General features: G+C 37.9%; 1 protein-coding gene across 2 annotated transcripts in view; it reads left to right on the top strand.

Moving 5' to 3' along the window:
* Nucleotides 1–20987, top strand: part of NELL2 (neural EGFL like 2) — a 324036-nt gene that overhangs the window by 54241 nt on the left and 248808 nt on the right. For both annotated transcript variants that reach the window (XM_077753241.1, XM_077753240.1), the window contains exon 3: nt 232–382. In XM_077753241.1, coding sequence (XP_077609367.1) covers nt 232–382 — 151 coding nt within the window. The remainder of the gene's footprint in view (nt 1–231; nt 383–20987) is intronic.

Genomic DNA, 20987 nt, shown 5'->3' with positions numbered 1-20987 from the left:
TGGGGCTCGAACTCATGAACCATGAGATCATGACATGAGCCAAAACCAAGAGTAGGATGCTTATCTGACTGAGCCACCCAGGAGCCCCTGTAGCAAAAAATCTTGTTGAAGGAGTCTGAAACTTGGTATTTATCAGTTATTACTTGAAAATGTTTTTTGAAAGATGTTGCACAGAAAGGATACTTTATAAAACCAAATTCTAATCGACTTAATATATGTTTCTTTTTTTAGATACTCCCAGGAGTATAAAAGCATCCACTGCTACAGCTGAACAGTTTTTTCAGAAGCTGAGAAATAAACATGAATTTACTGTTTTGGTGACTCTGAAACAGACCCACTTAAATTCTGGAGTTATTCTCTCCATTCACCACTTGGATCACAGGTGAGTGTGGCCGTTGGTTTTGTGTGTGTGTGTGTGTGTGTGTGTGTGTGTGTGTGTGTGTGTGTGTGTTTTGTTATAGATGGTTAAATGAGCACATTCAAAAGAAGTAAACAAAATCAAGATATACTGTATACAAGATTGGCATAGAGCAGCCAGAATAATTTTGCCACATTATGCAAAATTACAAACACAAGTAATTGAGATCAGCCTAGATGCAAAAGAAGCTGGTGCTTTTGATGTTGCTACAAACGCACAGAAATCACTGTCCCTGAGACACACTTATTAATGACTCAATTCCTCATGCGGCATCTTCCTCAGTAGTAAGGCCAAACATCTTCATAATTTGTGAAGAGTTAGCCACAAAAATACTATATTTAAAATTTTTTAAAAGTGTTTTCATTTATTTTTGAGAGAGAGAGAGAGAGACAGACAGACAGAGCATGAGTCAGGGAGGGGCAGAGAGAGAGGGAGACACAGAATCTGAAGCAGTCTCCGGGCTCAGAACCCGATGTGGGGCTTGAACTCATGAGATCATGACCTGAACTGAAGTCCTACGCTTAACTGACTGATCCACCCAAGTGCCCCACAAAAATACTGTATTTAGTTTCTTTAAGAAATTGCCTGGGTTTAGAGTTTAATAAGTCATAATTTTCATCACCGACAGGTAACTTCTTTTTTGATTCACCTCTTAGACTACAGCAGTCACAGTTGCATTCTTGCATGGGTATTGACTCAGCATACTATCTAGTATCTCCCAGCCTCTCACATGTGTGGAAGCATGATTAGGAGAGCTGGTGGGAGTCACAGAGAGGAGGGGGTGGGAGGAAGGAGAAACTCATTCGTGACACTTGGCATGTACATAGATTGTTGCTGAATAATACCAAATAGCTCTAAATGATCCCTTCATTCAAAGAATTACCACAGTTCTGACAATGCAGATTCCTTCATGTTCCCAGTTTGAATACCCACTCTGTGACTTATTAATTGTGGACCTTGAGCAAGTCATGTGGCCTTTCTGTGCTTCAATTTCCTCACCGTGAAATGGGGAGAGCAATAGTACCTATTTCATAGGTGGTTGTGAAGGTTAGTAAGTGTTTGGAATATATACGACGTTTTTATGATCTTGTTCAGGTGTGGGCAGAAACCTCTTTTCTCAGTTTCTCTTATCAGGGATGAGGCACAGCCTGGGATTTTGAAAATCTTTATGAAATATTAAAGGGCAAACAGAAGCACATATATGTGGAGAACAAGATACAGCAAGTTGATATAGAGAGCGAGGTTCCTGATCACACTCTACCTGGGTTATTCTCAAGGCATTAAGGCCCCGCCTTATTCCATCTGTAGCCCCAGAGGGTTGACATAACTTCTGAGGCCCCTCACTTGGGTTTCTTTCCTCCCAGGTCCTGGCCGGTGTTTGACAGGAGGGTGTTAACACTTCCCTGGTAATTGGCTTAGGATCATCAAGGCACGGCAAGAAAGGGATAGGTTGCATTTCCAAGGGCTCACTAGGGCATTTCCCCTTGGTCTGTTTCTGATTCCAGGGACAGGACTTGTCTTCAGGTGACTGAGATCAGAGCTCCTTGCTTATGGTACTGTGACTTTTCCCATCTCACTTGGGCTTTAGGCAACATGATTCACACACAAGAAATGAATGTTGTTCCTACAGAGCAGCCTGTTTTATTGCTGATGGTTTCTGCTTGCTAAAAAAAAAAATGTCCCCTGTATTTTGGGCACTAGATTTTTCTGCCCTGTAGCTTTTCCCTGCCGCCCCATTAGTAGAGACATGTAACTCATCCAGCCTTCTTCCAGATGGCGTATCCTTACATCTGTGATGGCCACTGCAGCCTCCCATCTTACCCTTCTTCTCTCAGGGCTAACCAGCACTGGGTACTCCATCTGCTCCTCTTTAGACTTAATTGACAGCAATTCATGAGGTCTACTGCCCTTATCTATATGCATCCCAGATGGGCACTGTTTCTGTTAGTCCCTGGAGTTGAATATAATGAATAACTCTACAAATGTTGGACCAGCCACAGACTTCTTGTAATCTATATACTTTCAACCTAATACTAAGATAGTATGAAAAAATTTTATTTTAGCATCTTACACAGTAAGTATATGGAGCACCGAAATACCCGACCATCATCGGGTAGATTCTTGGTGAAGGACCTGAGGAAGGATGACTTGCTGCCAGGTAGATTTTTTTTTTTTTCATATTTTTCCTGTGAAGTAGATTTGTGAAAACATGTAGAAATTTATATTGAGTAATTTCAATGAAATTAATACGGCGATATATTTTCATTGTAGAAAATTTGGAAAGCAGACAAGTGTAAAGAAATAGAAAAACTCATACAAATCATTTTACCAAAAGGACACCAGTGTTGAAAATCTGTCATATTTTAATCCAGTTCTTTTGTCTGTGTGTGTAGATATGCCATATTTTATTTGATCTGCCCCTCACTTTGGATATTTAACTCATTTCCTTTTTTAGCTTTAATAAATAACACCATGATGAATATATTTATACATAAATTTTTGTGCTCAGCTCTGATGCTTTCCAGTTATACTTGTTGAACTTAATATTAATTCTATAATTTCTTGTTTTACATATTCATACTTCCTTCATATCATCTACAAATTTGATAACCTTTACCTAAACAAGTATCATATTTGAGATATAGTGTATCTTTCAAGGATATAAAAGATCATTTAGATTTGTAAGCCTCTTTTTATTTGTTTAGTAAGCCAGCAGTTATTGAAATCTTATGTGTGCCAGGTGCTGTGCACTAGCGCATTTTATCATCAGACCTGGAGAGTGGTTAAGCGTTCAGGTCTAGAGATGGACTACATGCATCCGAGTCATAGCAATACCACTTATTGGCCTTGTGACCTTGTGCAAATTACTTAACTCTTCTGTACCTCAGGTTCTTCATCTGTAAATCCATAGAACACTAGAGGAAAAAATTCCAGAAAGTGCCATAATCCTACAAAGTCACTATTCCCACTTGCATTTTACAGATAAAAACAAACCCAGGGGTTAAGTGGGTTAAGAGCCTGACTTGGTTTCAGCTCAGGTCCTGATCCCACGGTTCCTGGGACCCGAGTTGGGCTGTGCACTGACATCGTGGAGGCTGCTTGGGATTCTCTCTCTTCTCTTCTCTTTTCCCCTCCCCCACTCATGCCCACACACAGGATTTCTCTCTTTCAAAATAAGTAAATAAACTTTTATTGAGTAAAAGAGAAAAAGGGAAAAACAAACCCAGAGAGCTTAAGTTGTTGAAGGCTCCCAGGAGTAAGTGAGGGTAGAGTTGAAACTCAGGTAATATGATTCCAGGGACAGCCAGCTGGACCTCGGTGTCCTGCCAGCTCTCAGGGTCTAATGTTAGACCTCCTTCTCTTCTGCGCACCTTTTCCCCCAGAGCATCACTTAGCTAGTTAGTGACAGAATCAGGATCCAAACCCACTTAATCTGATTCTTGAATGTGGTGTTTTTACCAGTATGCTGTGATATCTCCTAACTTTCTAGCACCCTGACGGCTCTTGTGTTATGGTGTGTGTTTTGCTTTCGATGGTAATGTAGCTGAAGTTATCTTTCTTCTCTTAGTCTTAATCTGACTCCTGTTTTCAGTTTCATCATTTCCTGAATACTTCTGTACTTATTCTTTGCTTTGTTTCACAAAAAGTTTAGCATGGTTTGTAGGCATATCTGTAGGACAACAAATAAAAATAAAATGAAATATGAAAATCAGGACAAAGAAAAAATAGAAATTCAGTTGGATGATTAAGATAATGCAATTATTCTCGGTTCTGAGACCAGAGACATATTTCTCCTGTACCCTTTTATTGCAAGATATAGAGAGTGTCTTTAGAGAAATGAATCCAGAGGACTTCACATCAGCTGGTGGCATCATGCCGTAAAGCACTGAGGGAAGGCAAAGCTACAGAGATTCCAGGAACTCGTATCAATGTGTGAAGGTCTTTGAAACAGTACTGTAACCTCAGAGACCCTTGGTTGTATGCACAGAAGTTCTGTATAGCCACATTTTCCTGCTCAGACTTCTAGTAGTGCCTCCGACATGAAATTCTAATAAAAGGCCATGTCCTGAAGGCAATATGCCCTAAAAATTGCTTTTCTCATGAGAATAATACTGAATTCAAGTTAGACTTCTCTTAGAAATACTTGAATTGTAGCCATTCTTTGTTGAGACTTCAGGGAGAGTTAAGTGTTGAGCAGCAATAGCAATTAAGTTGGAGGAAATAAGACATTTTATGTAAAAATTAGGGAGCCTGACAAAGACACACCTTAATGGAAGATGCTCATTCCCTCCTGAAGTAGGCAGTTTTCAAGAGCAGGGCCAAGCTCTTCCTCAGGAAGTAGTGTGAATTCTATGCTCACACATTGAAGAATGGACTGTTAAGGTTGAAGTTTTAATTATACTACAAATTTCAAATATTATGATATTTATAGTAAATTTTACAAATTAGGAAAATTACAAAGAAGGAAGTCAAAATCATCTATAATTTTACCACCTGGGAATAGTTTCTATTAATATTTTCAGTTATAAATGTCTACTTAAGGGCATAGATATAATATTAGAAAACTGAATCATACTGTACATATTTTACAACTTTTTGAAATTTAGCAAAATATCTTGAAGGTTTTCCCATGCCAACAAATATTCATTTGTAGTCTATTTTTTAATGTCCAAGGATTATTCCATCATTGGATACAAATTAAATTAGAGGTAATCATATTCTTACATATGCCATGAAAAAATCCAAGCGAAGTGTCCAAAAAATTATCTAAGTGTATTCAATGTAAGTACCTGAGGTATCCACTTAGAAGAACTAGTTTGTACAATGTGTCTGGATAAACTGAATGAATTTATGTGCTTCATAACTTGATTAGCTATAAACCAGATAAATGTTGAAAAATACCTGTCACAATGAATAGTTGATCCATTCATTGGCAGTGATTAGGAGCAGGTCTCGCTCCCTATAAGGTCCTTCCTAGTTCACGGAAGAGCTCTTCGGCACCCAGAAGGAAGCTCATTCCCTAGTTGGGGTTGTTTGGGGGAGGTCACTGTGCTTCATCTAAGCACATGTCCTTGCCTGCCAGATGGGAAGTTCAAGAGTAAGAACTTGAGTTATGTCTCAGAATTAGGCTTTGTGAGTCAGCAGACAGGGTACCTACTACAGACCAGTTAATGAATAAACATTAATATAATTGCCAGCTATGATATGAAACAACTTCTTCCCTTACGTTAGTCCCTGACTCCAATCTTATCACTGTTTGGGCTAATCGAAGTGATATTCTGGCTCCCTGCTCTATAGCCTGCTCTGAAGCCAAATTAAGTAGGAGGAAGTCCCTAAGAAATAGAAACTGTGGGAATGGCAGCTCCAGCACTGGCTGAGATGAAGGAAAGTGGAGTGTCAATGCTGGGCATGGTGACTAGTTTGCTCATCACCTGTGTGTCACCCTTCTCCTTTCCCTCTTCTTGTCCAAATCTTGCTCACTCTTCAGAACTCTGCTCTCATTTCCACAAAGCGTTTGCTGACCTTTCCAGTTTGCATTAATTTCTTCCTGCATTTGCCTCCAAAGCAATTTTTAAATTTGTGTCACTCTTTTTTTGGGTTTCTTCTGTATAACATTTTATATCATTATGGGTTTCATATATATGCATCTGTATTAATTGCACATCAGACATTAAAAATGTCATTTGCTGCCTTTTGATCACAATTGTAACAAATGTTTATTGAGGATTTTTAAAATTTAAGTTGTAATTGTTTTTTTGAATTGGTAATGTACCCCATCGTTCAAAATTTAAAAGGCACAGCAGGGTATAAGAGAAGAGAAAGTCTACGTCTGTCCATATCTCCAGTCACCTACTTTCTACCCCTAGGGGCAACTAAAGACATTTTGAAAATTAGAAAAATGTAAAGAATAAAATGCAGCTCTGCCAGTCAGTGGTGTGCTGGAGTGGATTCAGGCTGGCTTACAGGAGTTGAAAATTTGTGAGCAAGTAGACATTAATTACTATGATAGCTTGAAGGAAGCAACGATGTGTTTATGGCGAGGAAATCAGCAAATGCTACAAAAGAGGGCCTCCTTCTTTTGGATGTATTTTTAAAAATGAATATTATTTTTTTCACCAAGTCTTAACTTTTTTCATATTTCTCTTTTATCTTTCTTATACAAGTAGATAAACGAACCAATATTTTAGAATTATTTCTCTAGAGAACAGAAAGCCAATTGTTAAACATTTACGAGCATCATTATGTGATAGTCCTGGCATCTAGAGATAACCACTGTGACACTTTGGGGTGCAACTTTCTGATCCTCTTCCCAGGTATACTTGTGTGCTTGTATAAAATTGTGCGTAGTTGATAATATTTCCTGATTACGTCTTCCTCCCTCCCTTCCTCCCTCCCTGCTTCCTCCCTCCGTTCCTTCCTTCCTTCCTTCCTTCCTTCCTTCCTTCCTTCCTTCCTTCCTTCCTTCCTCCCTTCCTGTTAAAGGATTGTGCATTATACTTGCAAACCCTATTTCATGTACCGTGCTGTCACAGAGTTACATGCTAAATAAATATTTGATGGATTAGGGCATGAGTGAAAGATCAAGAGAAAGATCATCAGGAGTGCAGCAGGCAGGAATCATCAATAACATCACAAAGTTTTAATCAGTCTAGGGCAAAGGATCTGGGGAATGTTGAAATTGCTATATTGATGCAGGGTGCCTAATGTATTCTGAAATGTCATTAGCTCTAGTGTGCGAATTTCACTAACTGGCAGTCACTGCCTCGAAACAGCTATAAGTCAAGTTCTTAGAGAATAGTGACACCTGTAATGAGCTATATAGCAACATCTCAGCCACTGTGTTAAGGCTGGAAACCTAATCACACAACTTTGTTGGTTTGGACACCTGAGACTAATAGACACATTCTAGATTCTGGGCCATCTGAAGTGAGCAAACAGGAAGATAGAGTAGGAAAGACAGACATCGCAACATCTTAAAACTGGGAGAGGGCTGACGTCAAACCTTGGTACTTAAACACAGCTTCAAACAAAGTGACATAATTACGAAACGGTAGGGACCCTCATTGGCAGTGTCCTGGTGTGCTGTGAGTAAAGTCTTACTTGGCCTCTTAACTGAGATTTCAATGGGGTTTTGAATAGTGTTTTTCAAGTAAAAGCTTATATTAAAAATTAGGCCACAAACTTTTGGTGAGCACAGTGTAAAAAGTTGGTAGGCTCTTCAGCCATTTCTGGGTATATTTGGCTGATATCAGCATTACCTAAAAACAACAGGCGGGAATATATGACACTTTATATTTGAAAGAATTAAGATATTCAGGCAGAACAAAGAATTCTCTCATCATTATGGTTTTCTGGCTATTCCATTTTCAAAGGAAAAAAAAGAATAGAGAAATAATTCCAAAATAATTAATTCTCTCAGCTCTTTATACAGGTGATTTAGAAGAGAGGCATGAAAACAGTAAAGGCTCATTGAAAGGCAAGGTGATTTTAAAAATTAAAATAAATAAGAAAATTTCCCCAAGTTGTGAAAAGACTCTCTTCTGTCTTCTTCATGTTTTACAAAACTGTATTTTTTTCAGGATAAATAAAATTCTTTTGTTATCCCTTGTTATAGATTTGGTACATTTGCCTACATTATGTTCTGTAATTTATAATATGTCTTTATTTAAGATACTCTTGGGCTCTAGATATATAAATTGGGCTTTTATAACATGGGGTCATTATTAGGAATTTTCTTAATATCCAAAGAGTATTTTGTGGTTCTAACTTTGAATGCTTTGCAAATAGCATACATAAGAAGAATTTGTGGCAATAGCTTTGCAAATAAGTACAAAATTGTCTTGTAGTTTTCCATCATCTTTTATATTAATGAACTTGAGGTGAAATAAATGAGATTTTTTTCTACTTTCTTAGTATTAATTATTATACATTCTGGATGAGTAAGACTGTATTTATTTATGAGGCTGATAAAATGTATCTCCATATTTGTGAGTGCTTGTCATGTATTAAGCCATTTCTCTTTCTTGACATTACTAAGTAAAAATTAAACTTGCTGGCAATATTTGCTTGGCTTAATGGCTCTGAACTAAAAGATGACTGTTTATCATGGATAAAATTAACAGACCGGCATAATAGCTACTACACTCTACTTTTTCATTGCATACTACTTACTAAATATTGTTAAAGAGAACAGGATTTGTAACTCAAAATTTCAAACCTCGAGTTCTTTATAATTAAAAGGACAACTTCATATTTGATTCTCTTAAAGTATGTTTCTATATCATTATTTATCTCTAATAAAATTATACCTTTCTTGTGTATTTTAATACCCCCTTATTATTAGGAAAGTTGCAGTGTATATTCTAATGTGTTTAGGCATGTATATGTCATTACTAAGTAGGCATGGTGAGCTGCTCATCAAAGAAACTGAATTAAAGTTAAGACAGCAAGGAAGGGGATTTCTCATATTTCTTGTATGTACCAAATTTGTACATAGGTGAAGTGATGGAAAGAAGTGCACATTTTAATATATAGAGGTATTTCCTGGAACACAATTCTCCCTTTCATGCTGAAGTGGGGCCCCATTTTCCCTCCCGGTAGCATGCCACTCTTTCTGCAGGGCCAAGGAGTGAATCGATTGGCTGCCGCTGCTGCCAACACCACCATGGACTAACCAATCTCTATCCATTCCCATCACACATTTCCGGTACTTACATTCTTAGGCAGAGATGCAGAGGATCAGGGGTATTTGTAGCCCTCCATCCTATTTGTCTGTGTCCAGTTATCAGGCCCCAAATATCATAGACCAATATAAGAGGACTCTTCTGCTTCATCGATCTCATAGCCTCTTTGCATCTACCCTTCAGTCCAGATGGTGGACTACTGGTGACTTACTTGGCTGTTGTGTAGGCGACTGTTATTGAGGATCAAGCCTCCTGTGTTTTAGGAAATTGACCTAGTGTTCCGGCTTGAATATTTGCATGCTTCTGATTTCTATGTTGCCATGTTATTTCTTTTTCCATGGTAGTAAAGGTTAATTGTTCATTAGAAATAATTGGCCCATGTAGCTACTAATGATCAGTTTGTTACTTTTTTTTTTTTCTGTTTTTCTTTCTGGCATTAAAAAAATACTTCTAATGATCAAAAGATTTTTCTAAATATTATTTCCTCACTCAAGAATGGACAGTGAAAATTATTTTAGTTCCTTTTTTTCTTTGATCAACACTTGTGTTTTTATTATTTCCCTTCATGTTATTTTTGAAGATACTGACATGTCAAGATGTTAGGACATAGTAGCTTTTCCTGATTGCCTTTAAGTCAGGTATGCTTCTTTTTTTTTTAAATATAGTTTTTCATAGTTTCATTTTTGTCTAAGGCTTGAACACATCTAAAATTTAGTATGAGCAAAACATGAAGCTCTAAATATTAAAATTTTTTTAATGTTTAGAGCTTCATTTTTTTTAATTTTTTTTTTTTTTTTAATTTCTGAGAGAGAGAGACAGGGTGAGCAGGGGAGGGTCAGAGAGAGAGGGAGATACAGAATCTGAAACAGTCTCGAGGCTCTGAGCTGGCTCTCAGCACAGAGCCCGACGCAGGGCTCAAACTCATGAAACATGAGATCATGACCTGAGCCGAAGTCGGACGCTTAAACAGACTGAGCCACCCAGGCGCCCCGTTTAGAGCTTCATTTTAGTGTTTCTTTTTTTGAGGGAGAGANAGAAGGAGACAGAATCCAAAGCAGGCTCCAGGCTCTGAGCTATCAGCACAGAGCCTGACACAGGGCTCAAACTTGTGAACCACAGGATCATGACCCGAGCCGAAATCAAACACTTAACAGACTGACCTACCCAGGCACCCCCTAAACATTTTTTTAAACAGATAGCTAATCATTCCAACATCATTTAACCCTTTTCTCTCTCCTGATTTGCAACTCTTATCATAAATGCAATCTCATATTCATGCTAAATATCATTTCTGGGTTCTCTTTTCTGTTTCATTAGTCTCTTTGCTATCTTTCTACCAGTTATCCACTCACATACATCACTTTNACTTATTTCGCTCAGCATAACACCCTCAAGGTCCATCCATGTTGCTACACATGGCCAGATTACATCACTTTTTGATTTAAGTGAGCTCCATGTAATAAAGATATTAACTCCATATCATCAGTATTTTTCATTTGCATTGAAGTCTTAATGGTGATTTTTGATGTACTAAATTTTCTTAACTGATATGCTGTCAAACCAATAATTTATGTCTCTAAGGGGTGGGATTATGTTAATGATACAGTGAAGAAAGACTATGTTGTTTTCTCTTCCCAGGAAGAAAAGAGAAAGCCAATTAGAAAATTCAAAAAAAAAAAAAAAGAAAAAATTTCAGCTAACTGTTAGCTATGGACTTGCCTTATAACCTTTATTATGTTGAGATATCTTCCTGCTATGCATAATTTATAAAGAGGTTTTATCATTAATAGATATAGAATTTTGTCAAATGCTTTTTCTTTTTCTATTGAGATTAGCATGTTTCTTTATGCATTTTTTTTTCATTCTGTTAATGTGATGTATCACATTGATTGATTTCCATATGTTGCATCCCACAGATAAATCCCACTGTATTGTGGAATATGATTCTTTTAATGTGCTGCTGAATTGGTTTGCTAAGAATCTTTGCATCTATATTCATCAGCAGTATTGGCCTGTAGTTTCTCTTCTGGTAGTGTCTGGCATTGGGATAATGCTTGCCTTGTAAAATGAGTTTGAGAGTGTACCCTCATCTTTGAATTTCTGGAATGTTTTGAGAAGAATTGGTGTTAATTCTTTTAAATGTTTGCTGAAAATCACCAGTGAATTCACCATTGAAAGATTTTTGATTATTGGTTCAATTTTGTTACTAATAATTGGTTTATGCAGATTTTCTAGTTTTTCCTAATTCACTCTTGGTAGATTGTATGTTTCCAAGAATTTTTCCATTTCTTCTAGGTTCTCCAGTTCATTGGTATGTAGTTGTTGACAGTAGCCTTTTCTGATTCNTTATATATATTTGGGTCCTTTCTGTTTTTTTTTGGTTATTATAAATAAGGGTTTAAAAAATTTTTTTTGTTTATCTTTTCAAAGAACCAACTCTTAGTTTGATTATTTTTCTCTATTTTTCTGTTCTCTATTTTATTTATTTTTGATCTTCTATTATTTTCTCTCTTCTTTTAACATGGGCTCATGTTTTTTTTCTAGTTCCTTAAAGTATAGAGTTAGGTTGTTTTTTGTGGGGGAGGTAGGGGTGGGGGGTGATCTTTCTTGTTTCTTAATGTAGGCATTTACTGGTATGAATTTACTTCCCGCTTAGAACTACTTTTGCTGCATCTCACAAGTTCTGGTATGTTGTGTTTTGTCTCAAAAATTATTTTATTTTCCCATTAATTTCTTCTTTATTGGTTCTTCAGAAGAGTGTTAATTTCCATGTGTTCATGAATTTTCCAGTTTTCCTCTTTTTATTGATTTCTACTTTATGTCATTGTGGTCAGAGAAGATACTTGGGATGATTTCAGTTTTCTTGAATTTGCTAAGATTGCTTTATGGCCTATCAAATGGTCTATCTTGGAAAATGTTTCATGTGTTTTTTGAAAAGACTGTGTATTCTTCTATTGTTGGATAGAGTATCCTGTAATTGTTTAAGTCCATTTGGTCTATAGTGTTCAAATCTACTTGTTGATTCCCTGTCTGGATGATGTATCCATTGTTTAGAGTAGAATATTAAAGTCCCCAGCTATTCTATTACTCTTTATTTCTCCTTTTAGCTCTGTTAGATTTTATTGTATATATTTAGGTGCTCCAATGTTGAGTGCATAAATGTTTATAATTATTACATCTTCTTGATGTATTAACACCTTTGTCATTATATAATGATTTTCTTGATCTATTTTTACTTTTTTTTAAAGTCTATTTTATCTGATATAACTATAGCCACCCTTGATTTTGTTCGTCACTGCTTGAAATGCCTTTTTCCATCTCTTCACTTTCAAACTATGTGTTTTTAAGGCTAAAGTCTTTTGTAGACAGCATATTGTCAGATCTTGTTTTTTTTTTTTTTATCCATCTAGCCATTTTACATCTGTTAATTGGTGAATTCACTTTGTGTTTAAAGTAATTTTTGATAGGTAAAAACTTACTATTACCATTTTGTTCATTGTTTAATGATTATTTTGTGGATTCATTGTTCCTTCTTATCCTGCTGTCTTTTTTCGGTGTGTTTTGATGTCTTTTGGTATCAGAATGCTTTAACTTCTTTTTGTGTTCTTTCGTGTAATTACTACAGATTTTCCTTTGTTACCATTAAGCTGACACAAAATAAATTTATAATACCCTATTTTAAACTGAAAACTTCAATAGGATTCATAAACTTTACACTCTTCCTCCTCCCCCTCACATTTTAGATTGTTGCTGCTATGGTTTACATGTTTTTATATTGTGTAGCTAATTGCAGATTATTGCAGTTATGGTTATTTTTACTATGTTCATTTTTTAAGCCTTAAAACTAAAGTTGTAAGTGAACTATGCCACTAATACCATACTGCAGAATCTATGACTATCTATTTACCATTACTGGTGAGATTGGCACTACCTTTTTAATGTTTTTATGATGTTTATTATTATTCTCTTACTCCCACTTCTTATTTCTCACCAGATTTGGATGGTTTTCAGCCATTATTACTTTAAAAATACTTTCTGGGGTGCCTGAGTAGCTCAGTCAGTTGAGCATCCAACTCTTGATTTCAGCTCAGATCATGATCCCAGGGTCATGGGATCAAGCCCTGCATTGGGCTTTGTGCTGAGCATAGAGCCCAGTTAAGTTTCTCTCTCTCTCCATCTGACCCTCTCCCCCACTTACATTCTCTCTCTCTAAAAAAATTAACACTAAAATTGAAAAATAAAAATAAATAAAAATACTTCATGTTCCTGTCCCTTTCTCTTCTTTTGGAATTCCCATAATCTGTTTATTGTTTCTTTTTTATTGTGTCCTATAATTTCCATAGGTTTCCTTTTTTTAATGTTTCACAACTTTAATAGAATATTCTAATTATTCTGTATAAAATTGAAAACACTGTATTCCATGGGTTTTCTTTAATCTTTTTCATTCTTTTTTTGTTTTTTTGTTTTGTTTGTTTTTTTTGTTGCTCCTGCCTGGGTAATTTCTAGTATCCTGTCTTCCAGCTGATTCTTCCTTTGCATAGTTGAGTCTGCTTTGAACTCTTAATTGTATTTTTCAGTTCAGTTATTGTATTTTTCAACTCTAGTTTTTTTTGTTTGTTTTTGTTGTTTATGATGGTTTATCCTTGTCAAACTTGTATTTTGTTCTTGTATTATTTTTCTAATTTCATTTAGTTGTCTGCATTTTCTTATACTTACCCAAATTCCTTTAAAATAAGTATTTTGAATTCTTTGACAGTTCATAGATCTCAATTTCTTCACAGTCTGTTATTGGAACCTTATTAGTTTCTTTTGGTGGTATATTTACCTGAATTTTTGTGATGTTTGATTCCTTTGTTAGCATCTGTGCATATGAGTAACCAAGTCCCTCTTCCAGACTTCACAGGTTTGCTTTGGCAGAGATAATTCTTTACCAATCCACTCAGTTTTTGTTCCTGGATGTGTCTGCTTGTAATGTCTTTGGGTAATGTCTGCTGCTAATATCTTCGGGGTCTGCTTATAGCCCATTTTGGGACAAGGCAGAGTTCTAAGGATGGGATTGGGGGATGAACCTCTGACTAGAGAACAGTTGGATAGGACTATTGGCTTTGTACCATACCAAAGTGAGGCTGTAGGATCAGCTCTGGTTGCATGAATTCTCTGGTCAGGCTTTCCAGGTGGTTGGGACTGGCTACTATATTCAGTTATAGATGGGGCTATGAATTAACTTCTCTACCCTGGCAGGACAGCAATGTGGGGCCCAAGGCCTGAATAGCTCATTGTTTGGGGACCCAAATGAAACCAGAGTGTGCACTGAATTCCCTTGTAAAGTGAGGCCATTAGTTTTGCTCTGCAGATGTGGGAAGCCATGGGCGCACTCTTTCCAAGTACATATACTTTCCAAGTACAATACATAGAGCTATTGGATGGGCTATGCAGTTTCTCATGTACTCTGGTGAGGTTCCCTCGGACAAACCAAAAGCTTTTTTCAGTGATGAGCAGGGCTATGAATTAGATTCCCTGCCTGGGTCAGTGGAAGAAGTAACTCTAAAGCTGGTAAAGCTCTGTGTTATTTTATCTGAGGCTGACCTGCACTCCCAAGTTCCTGAACAGTGGCACTGGCTTTGCTCTGCAAGCTTTTGTCTCTGCCTGCCCTCCTCTCAGCTTGGGTGCTGCTAGGCTTCAGAGTTTCCAGGAGTTGTTGCCAATCTTTCTGGTCAGTTGGGGTTCAAAGACTCCACAGCAGATGGGGCTGTGATTCAGCTTTTTGGGGGGATGGAAGGGGAAGAGGCCATTCCAAGCAACTCTCAATTTCCCAAACAGCCTCTCTGATTGGGAGAGGTTGGGAGCTATTCTCAGTCTTGGCTGTGAATTAATCCCCCTGCCTGAGCATAGCATGGGAATGCTTCCTGCTCATGATAGCATTGCCTGCCCACTTCTTGGCTCAGTGCCACTGGGCTTCACTGCTTCTAGGAGTTGTAGTCATCCCTTCTGGTTAGATGGGTCTGGAAGACATTCTCCACAAGTGAGAGTGGGGTTATAATTCAGATCCTTGGCTGGGATGGGCAAAGTGGACTCTATGGTTGGCAAAATTCCTCATTTTGAGGACCTGAATCAGGGAAATCTGTACCCCACCCGGTTTCCTGGTCAGAATGAACCCTCAACTAGGTTCTGCAAATGAATGAAGCTGGTGGTCAGGATTACTACTCGGGCCCTGCAGATATGAATTCAGTCTGCTAAGACCTGTGCATCGGTTGCTTCAAGCCCCTCCCTCGTCTCCATCAGAGTGAGGCTTCTGGTGGAGCTCCATAGATTCCCCTGCAGTCTTGGGGTGTGGGCTCAGAGTAGGAGCTCCCACAAAGTGATTCGAATGGTGGGAGGATGTTGGAAGCAGCCCGAGTTCTCTTTTCCCGCTGGAGAAACTGGCAGCTCGTGGGAGACCTGCATGGTGGTGTGCTGGTCTGAGACAAGGGCAATACAGTCAGTGTGTACCTGCCTCTCTCACCCTTTAATACAGTCTGTCTTAGTTTCTCAGGTGCAGGGTCTGTTTCAGCCTCATCCTCTATTCCAGGATTCTCTCAGTGGGGGCTTGTTCTTGAATAGTTGTTAGGGTTTTGTTTTTGTTTTGTTTTGTTTTGTTTTTATGAGGGTGAATGAAGTCAGAAGTAACTTCTATGGCCACCTTGGTCCAATTACTGTAGATTTATAGGAATTTTCTTTTATATATATGTATATTTTTATTTATTTCTAGGAGAGAGAGAGAGACAGCGTGAGACGGGGAGGGTCAGAGAGAGAGGGAGTGACAGACTCTGAAACAGGCTCCAGGCTCTGAGCTGGCAGTCAGCACAGAGCCCGACGTGGGGCTCGAACCCACGAACCGCGAGATCATGACCTAAGCGAAAGTCGGACACTTAACCGACTAAGCCACCCAGGTGCCCCTAAAATATTTTTATTTATTTCTAGGAGAGAGAGAGAGAGAGAGACAGCGTGAGCAGGAGAGGGTCAGAGAGAGAGGGAGACACAAACTCTGAAATAGGCTCCAGGCTCCGAGCTGGCAGTCAGCACAGAGCCCGACGCGGGGCTCGAACCCACGAATCGCGAGATCATGACCTAAGCGAAAGCTGGACGTTTAACTGACTAAGCCACCCAGGCGCCCCAATATTTGCTTTTAATTAAAGGTCTTTTTGAAATCATTTCAAAGCTACAAGAAAAATTACAATAGTACAGAGAACTCCCACATCTCCTCTTAGGGAATTCCTAATTGGTAATATTTTAATTCATTTGCTGCATCACCCTCTATCCTTTATTCCAGTGTGGCTATTTTTAAAAGTTTTTTTAAAAATTTATTTTGAGAGAGAGAGAAAGCCAGGATGGAATAAGGTGGAGAGAGAGAGAGAGAGATTGAGAATCCCAAGCAGGCTCTGCACTGATAGTGCAGATAATGTCGGGCTTGTTCTCACAACCATGAGATCATGACCTGAGCTGAAATCAAGAGTCAGATGCTTAACTGACTGAGCCACCCAGGCACCTCTCCAGTGTGCCTTTTACTGACAATATTCTCTATTACTTTTAATATTTTGGTGTTATGTTTTCTCAAAACAAGGACACTCTTCTATATAGTCAACATATAAGCTTCCAATCCAGAAATGAACATTGACACCACAGTCTCATCTAATCTTCAGACCCCATTCAAATTTCACCAACCATCTAAACAATCTCATTTTCCTTCTTGGTGCAAGATTCTGTCCAAGAGCTAATGTTATATTTGGTTGTCCTATCTCATCATCTTCCTCAGTCTGGAATAATTCTCGTCTTTTTCTTATTTTTTACATCCTTTATGGTCTTAGAAGTATAGGCATTTCATTTTTTAGGATCACCTTCATCCTTGGTCATTCTGATGTTTCTTTATCACTCAGGCTGTATATACATTCTTGCTGGGAATACTGCAGAAATGATACGGACTCTCCTCAATACACCACATCTGGAGGTGAACTTTTTTTTACTGCTAGTGATGTTAACCTTGATCACCTGGTCAAACCTGTGAACTTCCAGCCTCTTCAATATTTTTGCCTTGTGATTTTTGAATAGCATTTTATGTGGAGATACTCCAGTTTTATTCCCATGTGCTGTTCCTTATCAGACCTTTACTCTCTGTCCTTAACATAACCATGCCCACCTGAATGATAAAGTATTTCTTCTTAGTAACATGAATAAGAGAAAATTGAAAATTGAAACTCATATTAACTTTTATAACTCATTTTCTAGTATTATAAAAAATTGGGTAGGGGCGCCTGGGTGGCTTAGTCGGTTAAGCGTCCGACTTTCGCTTAGGTCATGATCTCGCGGTTCGTGGGTTCGGGCCCCGCGTCGGGCTCTGTGCTGACTGCCAGCTCAGAGCCTGGAGCCTGTTTCGGAGTCTGTGTCTCCCTCTCTCTCTGACCCTCCCCTGCTCGCGCTGTCTCTCTCTCTCTCTCTCTCCTAGAAATAAATAAAAATTAAAAAAAAAATTAAAAAAAAATTGGGTAATATATATCATGTAAAAATGTATTCCTAAAAAGTAGTAGGGTAAACTCTTTGTATTTCATTTAAAGTACATATCAGCATTCACTGATAAGGCATCTTTAAATTAATTACTGTGTCTTTCTTTAATGAAAACTATTCATTTACATTGAATGGAATTCAGAGAAAATAACATCTTACTTCCATAATAATGATTTGCCTAACTTTTCTACTTTTTCTTGATACGTTTATAGACCATATTGCATTTATTGAACTAAAATATCACAGACTTTCATAAAAACAAGATCAAAATGTATGTAAGAGATGTCAGAGGTAGATTTTGCTAATGAGCTCTCACATCTAGCCTTCTATGACTATTCCATTTATAATGGTTTTTTAGGGGCGCTTGGTTGGCTCAGTCGGTTAAGCTTCCGACTTTGGCTCAGGTCATGACCTCACAGTTCATGGGTTTGAGCCCTGTGTCAGGCTCTGTGCTGATGGCTAGCTCAGAGCCTGGAGGCTGCTTCAGGTTCTGTATCTCCCTCTCTGTCTGACCCTTCCCTGCTCATGCTGTCTTTCTCTCAGAAATAAATAAAAAACATTAGAAAAATATAATGGTTTTTTAAACCATTGACTTTTCAGTTTTTGCCATTTCAAACAGGTTCAAATTGCATGTTTTCTTCATTTAAAAATAAATATGACTGTTGTCATCATCCAGTAACTGAAGTAAATATATGACAAAACGTTTCCAACCTCTAATTTGTCAGAATTCAAGATCTATTACAGGAGGCTTGTTAAATTGCATTAATAAAAATTATGCTAATTTTTAAGTTCACCACTTCTAAGTAGATTCAATAATATAGAACATGTGAACTAATAAATATGAACACAGTAGAAAAATGTCTGTGATGTAAAATAAAGTTTTGGCAGAATATAGGAGTATAGACATGAATGAGGAAGGTCTACGTCTGTAGGAAATTATCATCCTGGGAATGTTGATTCAGGAAAATGATAAAAATAATGACATGGGAGGCTCTTTGAGAGCCTAACTTTGTCTCTTTTTCCCAGTGTCCTCTGTATCTGGTATAGTGCCTGACATACAATAGTTAAAAGATATTTGTGGAAAGACAGAATGAGAAGAGCAGAGCACATCTGCTAATGTCAAGTTTTGTATTAGTTGGCTGATTTAAAAAAAAAAATCTTTGTTTATTTTTGGGAGAGGAAGAGACAGGGCATGAGCAAGGGAGGAGAAAAGAGAGGGAGATACAGAATCTGAAGCAGGCTCCAGGTTCTGAGCTGTCAGCACAGAGCCTGACGCAGGGTTCGAACTTACCAGCTGTGAGATCATGACCTGGGCTGAAGTTGGACGCTCAACCAATTGAGCTACCCAGGCCCCTTCCCCCCTTTTTAAATAAAAAAAAAATGTTTTTTAATGTTTATTTATTTCTGAGAGAATGAGTCAGAGCGATAGGAGAGGGGCAGAGAGAGACACACACAGAATCTGAAGCAGGCTCCAGGCTCTGAGTTGTCAACACAGAGCCTGATGTGGTGCTGGATCCCATGAATTGTGAGATCATGAATTGTGAGATGCTCAACCGACTGAGCCACCCCGGTGTCCTCCCCTCCTCCCCTACCTCTGAGTTGGGTAATTTCTTAGGTGCCTTGGAATATTTTCTCTGCTCTGTAAACATTAGCACTTTATTAAATTCCTACACTATGTCAGTCAGTCCTCTAAACACCTTCCATGGATTAATCTCATTAAATGTGTATCATTGTCTTGAAGCTTATTCCTACCCCATTATTATCTCTATTTTACAGAAAAGGAAATGGGGCCCTGCACAGTTAAATCTAGTGTCCAAGGTCACAATAAGGAGCAGAATCAACATTTGAACAGGCTGCCTAGCACAAGAGCCCATTCTTCTGACGACTTGACAATTCTCTGCTTGTTTTAGAGCAGTATGATGGCCTTTCTACTTCCCTCAGAATCCAAGAACTCTATTGATAGTGTTTGCATTCTTGCTTTCTATTGCTTTTGGAGACAACAGTCATAGATTTTTCCTGTGTTGGGCCTATTCTGCTATATTAAAAATGTTTATCCAGAACTTTTCTTCCTTACAGTTGACTTCTTTATTTCAACAGTACCACCATGGCCCATTGAAGTTGATACAGTACACATAACACCAGGCAGTGTCACTGGGAAAACATTTTGCCTTTTAATTTTTCTAATTGCCTCTCCATAAAAAGTTTATGCTAACACTTAAAAATAAGATTCCTGCCTTTTTGGCATTTCCATATTAGTCAGAATATGGGGCCAGGAGGTTCTATTTTCTCTAGATAGGCATGTTCTGTACTCATTTCAATTGGGAATTCGAGGTAATAGGCTCACTAGGAGCAAAATGTCACCTCAGTGGGTGACCCATGAATCTTATTACCTTTTTCCTTGGCTCTTATTTATTCTGAACAATAGAGAAGACATGATGACCCATGAAGCATGTCAGAAAACAGATGCTGCAGCATTGACAGCTTACTCTCCCCTGTGACTAATTCCTTTCTTTCAAATACAGCTTGCCTAGAACTTCTAGCTGTCTTACATGCATCAGTGCTTTTCCTTTATTGCTCGCCTATAGTTGCAGAGTGTGTTACATATAAAGCTGCCGAAAATTCCTACACAGGCTAACCTCCTTTGGCCTAAGAATTCCTATTGATTTTTGGAAGCTTAGGAAAGCAAATTGTTAACTTAAGAGGAAGGTTTGAAACCAGATAAAATACTGCATGAAATCATAGGGCATGGAGGGTCTTTGGCAGTCCCTGAGTCACCACAGATGGATGTATTCCTAAAAGCATTATGAGTCATTTTTTAGGTGAAGGTGAAGATGAAAAGTTACCAATTTGGGAATATAATTTTCTTCCAAAAATATTGTTTGTTACTGGTACAGCCCCTCTGGAAAACAGTGTGGAGGTTCCTCAGGAAACTAATTTGACAATAAACTATTTGTAAAAAAAAAAAATATTGTTGTGTGTTCTTTGAAATAGTGCAATTGCTTGCGTACCTCATTATACTTGTTAAGTCGCCGTGTCACGAAATCGAGGGAAACGTGTATATTCTCCTGGGAACACACACACGCGATCTCAATGAATCTAAAACCACAATAATATTTCATTTATGTAGAGACTGGATTTTAAGAGATCACTAGGTTCTTTCTTTCAAGCAGAGGTGGCTTAAGCCATTTGAACAGGTAAAAATAGCCAGAAAGGGTGAGTTTTATTTTTTTCACAGGAGAGCTTGATTTTAGTAACCAAATCGGAAATTAAAAAGTGACATATTTACCACATTTTCAAGTGAAAGTAAGTGTATAGTATGAATGATTAATTAATTTCATGATTCCTCA

This window comes from Crocuta crocuta, unplaced genomic scaffold (assembly GCF_008692635.1).
Source record: "Crocuta crocuta isolate KB4526 unplaced genomic scaffold, BGI_CrCroc_1.0 scaffold30, whole genome shotgun sequence".
Taxonomy (NCBI): Eukaryota; Metazoa; Chordata; class Mammalia; order Carnivora; family Hyaenidae; genus Crocuta; species Crocuta crocuta.
The sequence above is the reverse complement of the archived record's forward strand: the minus strand, read 5'-3'. Positions and strand labels throughout refer to the sequence as shown.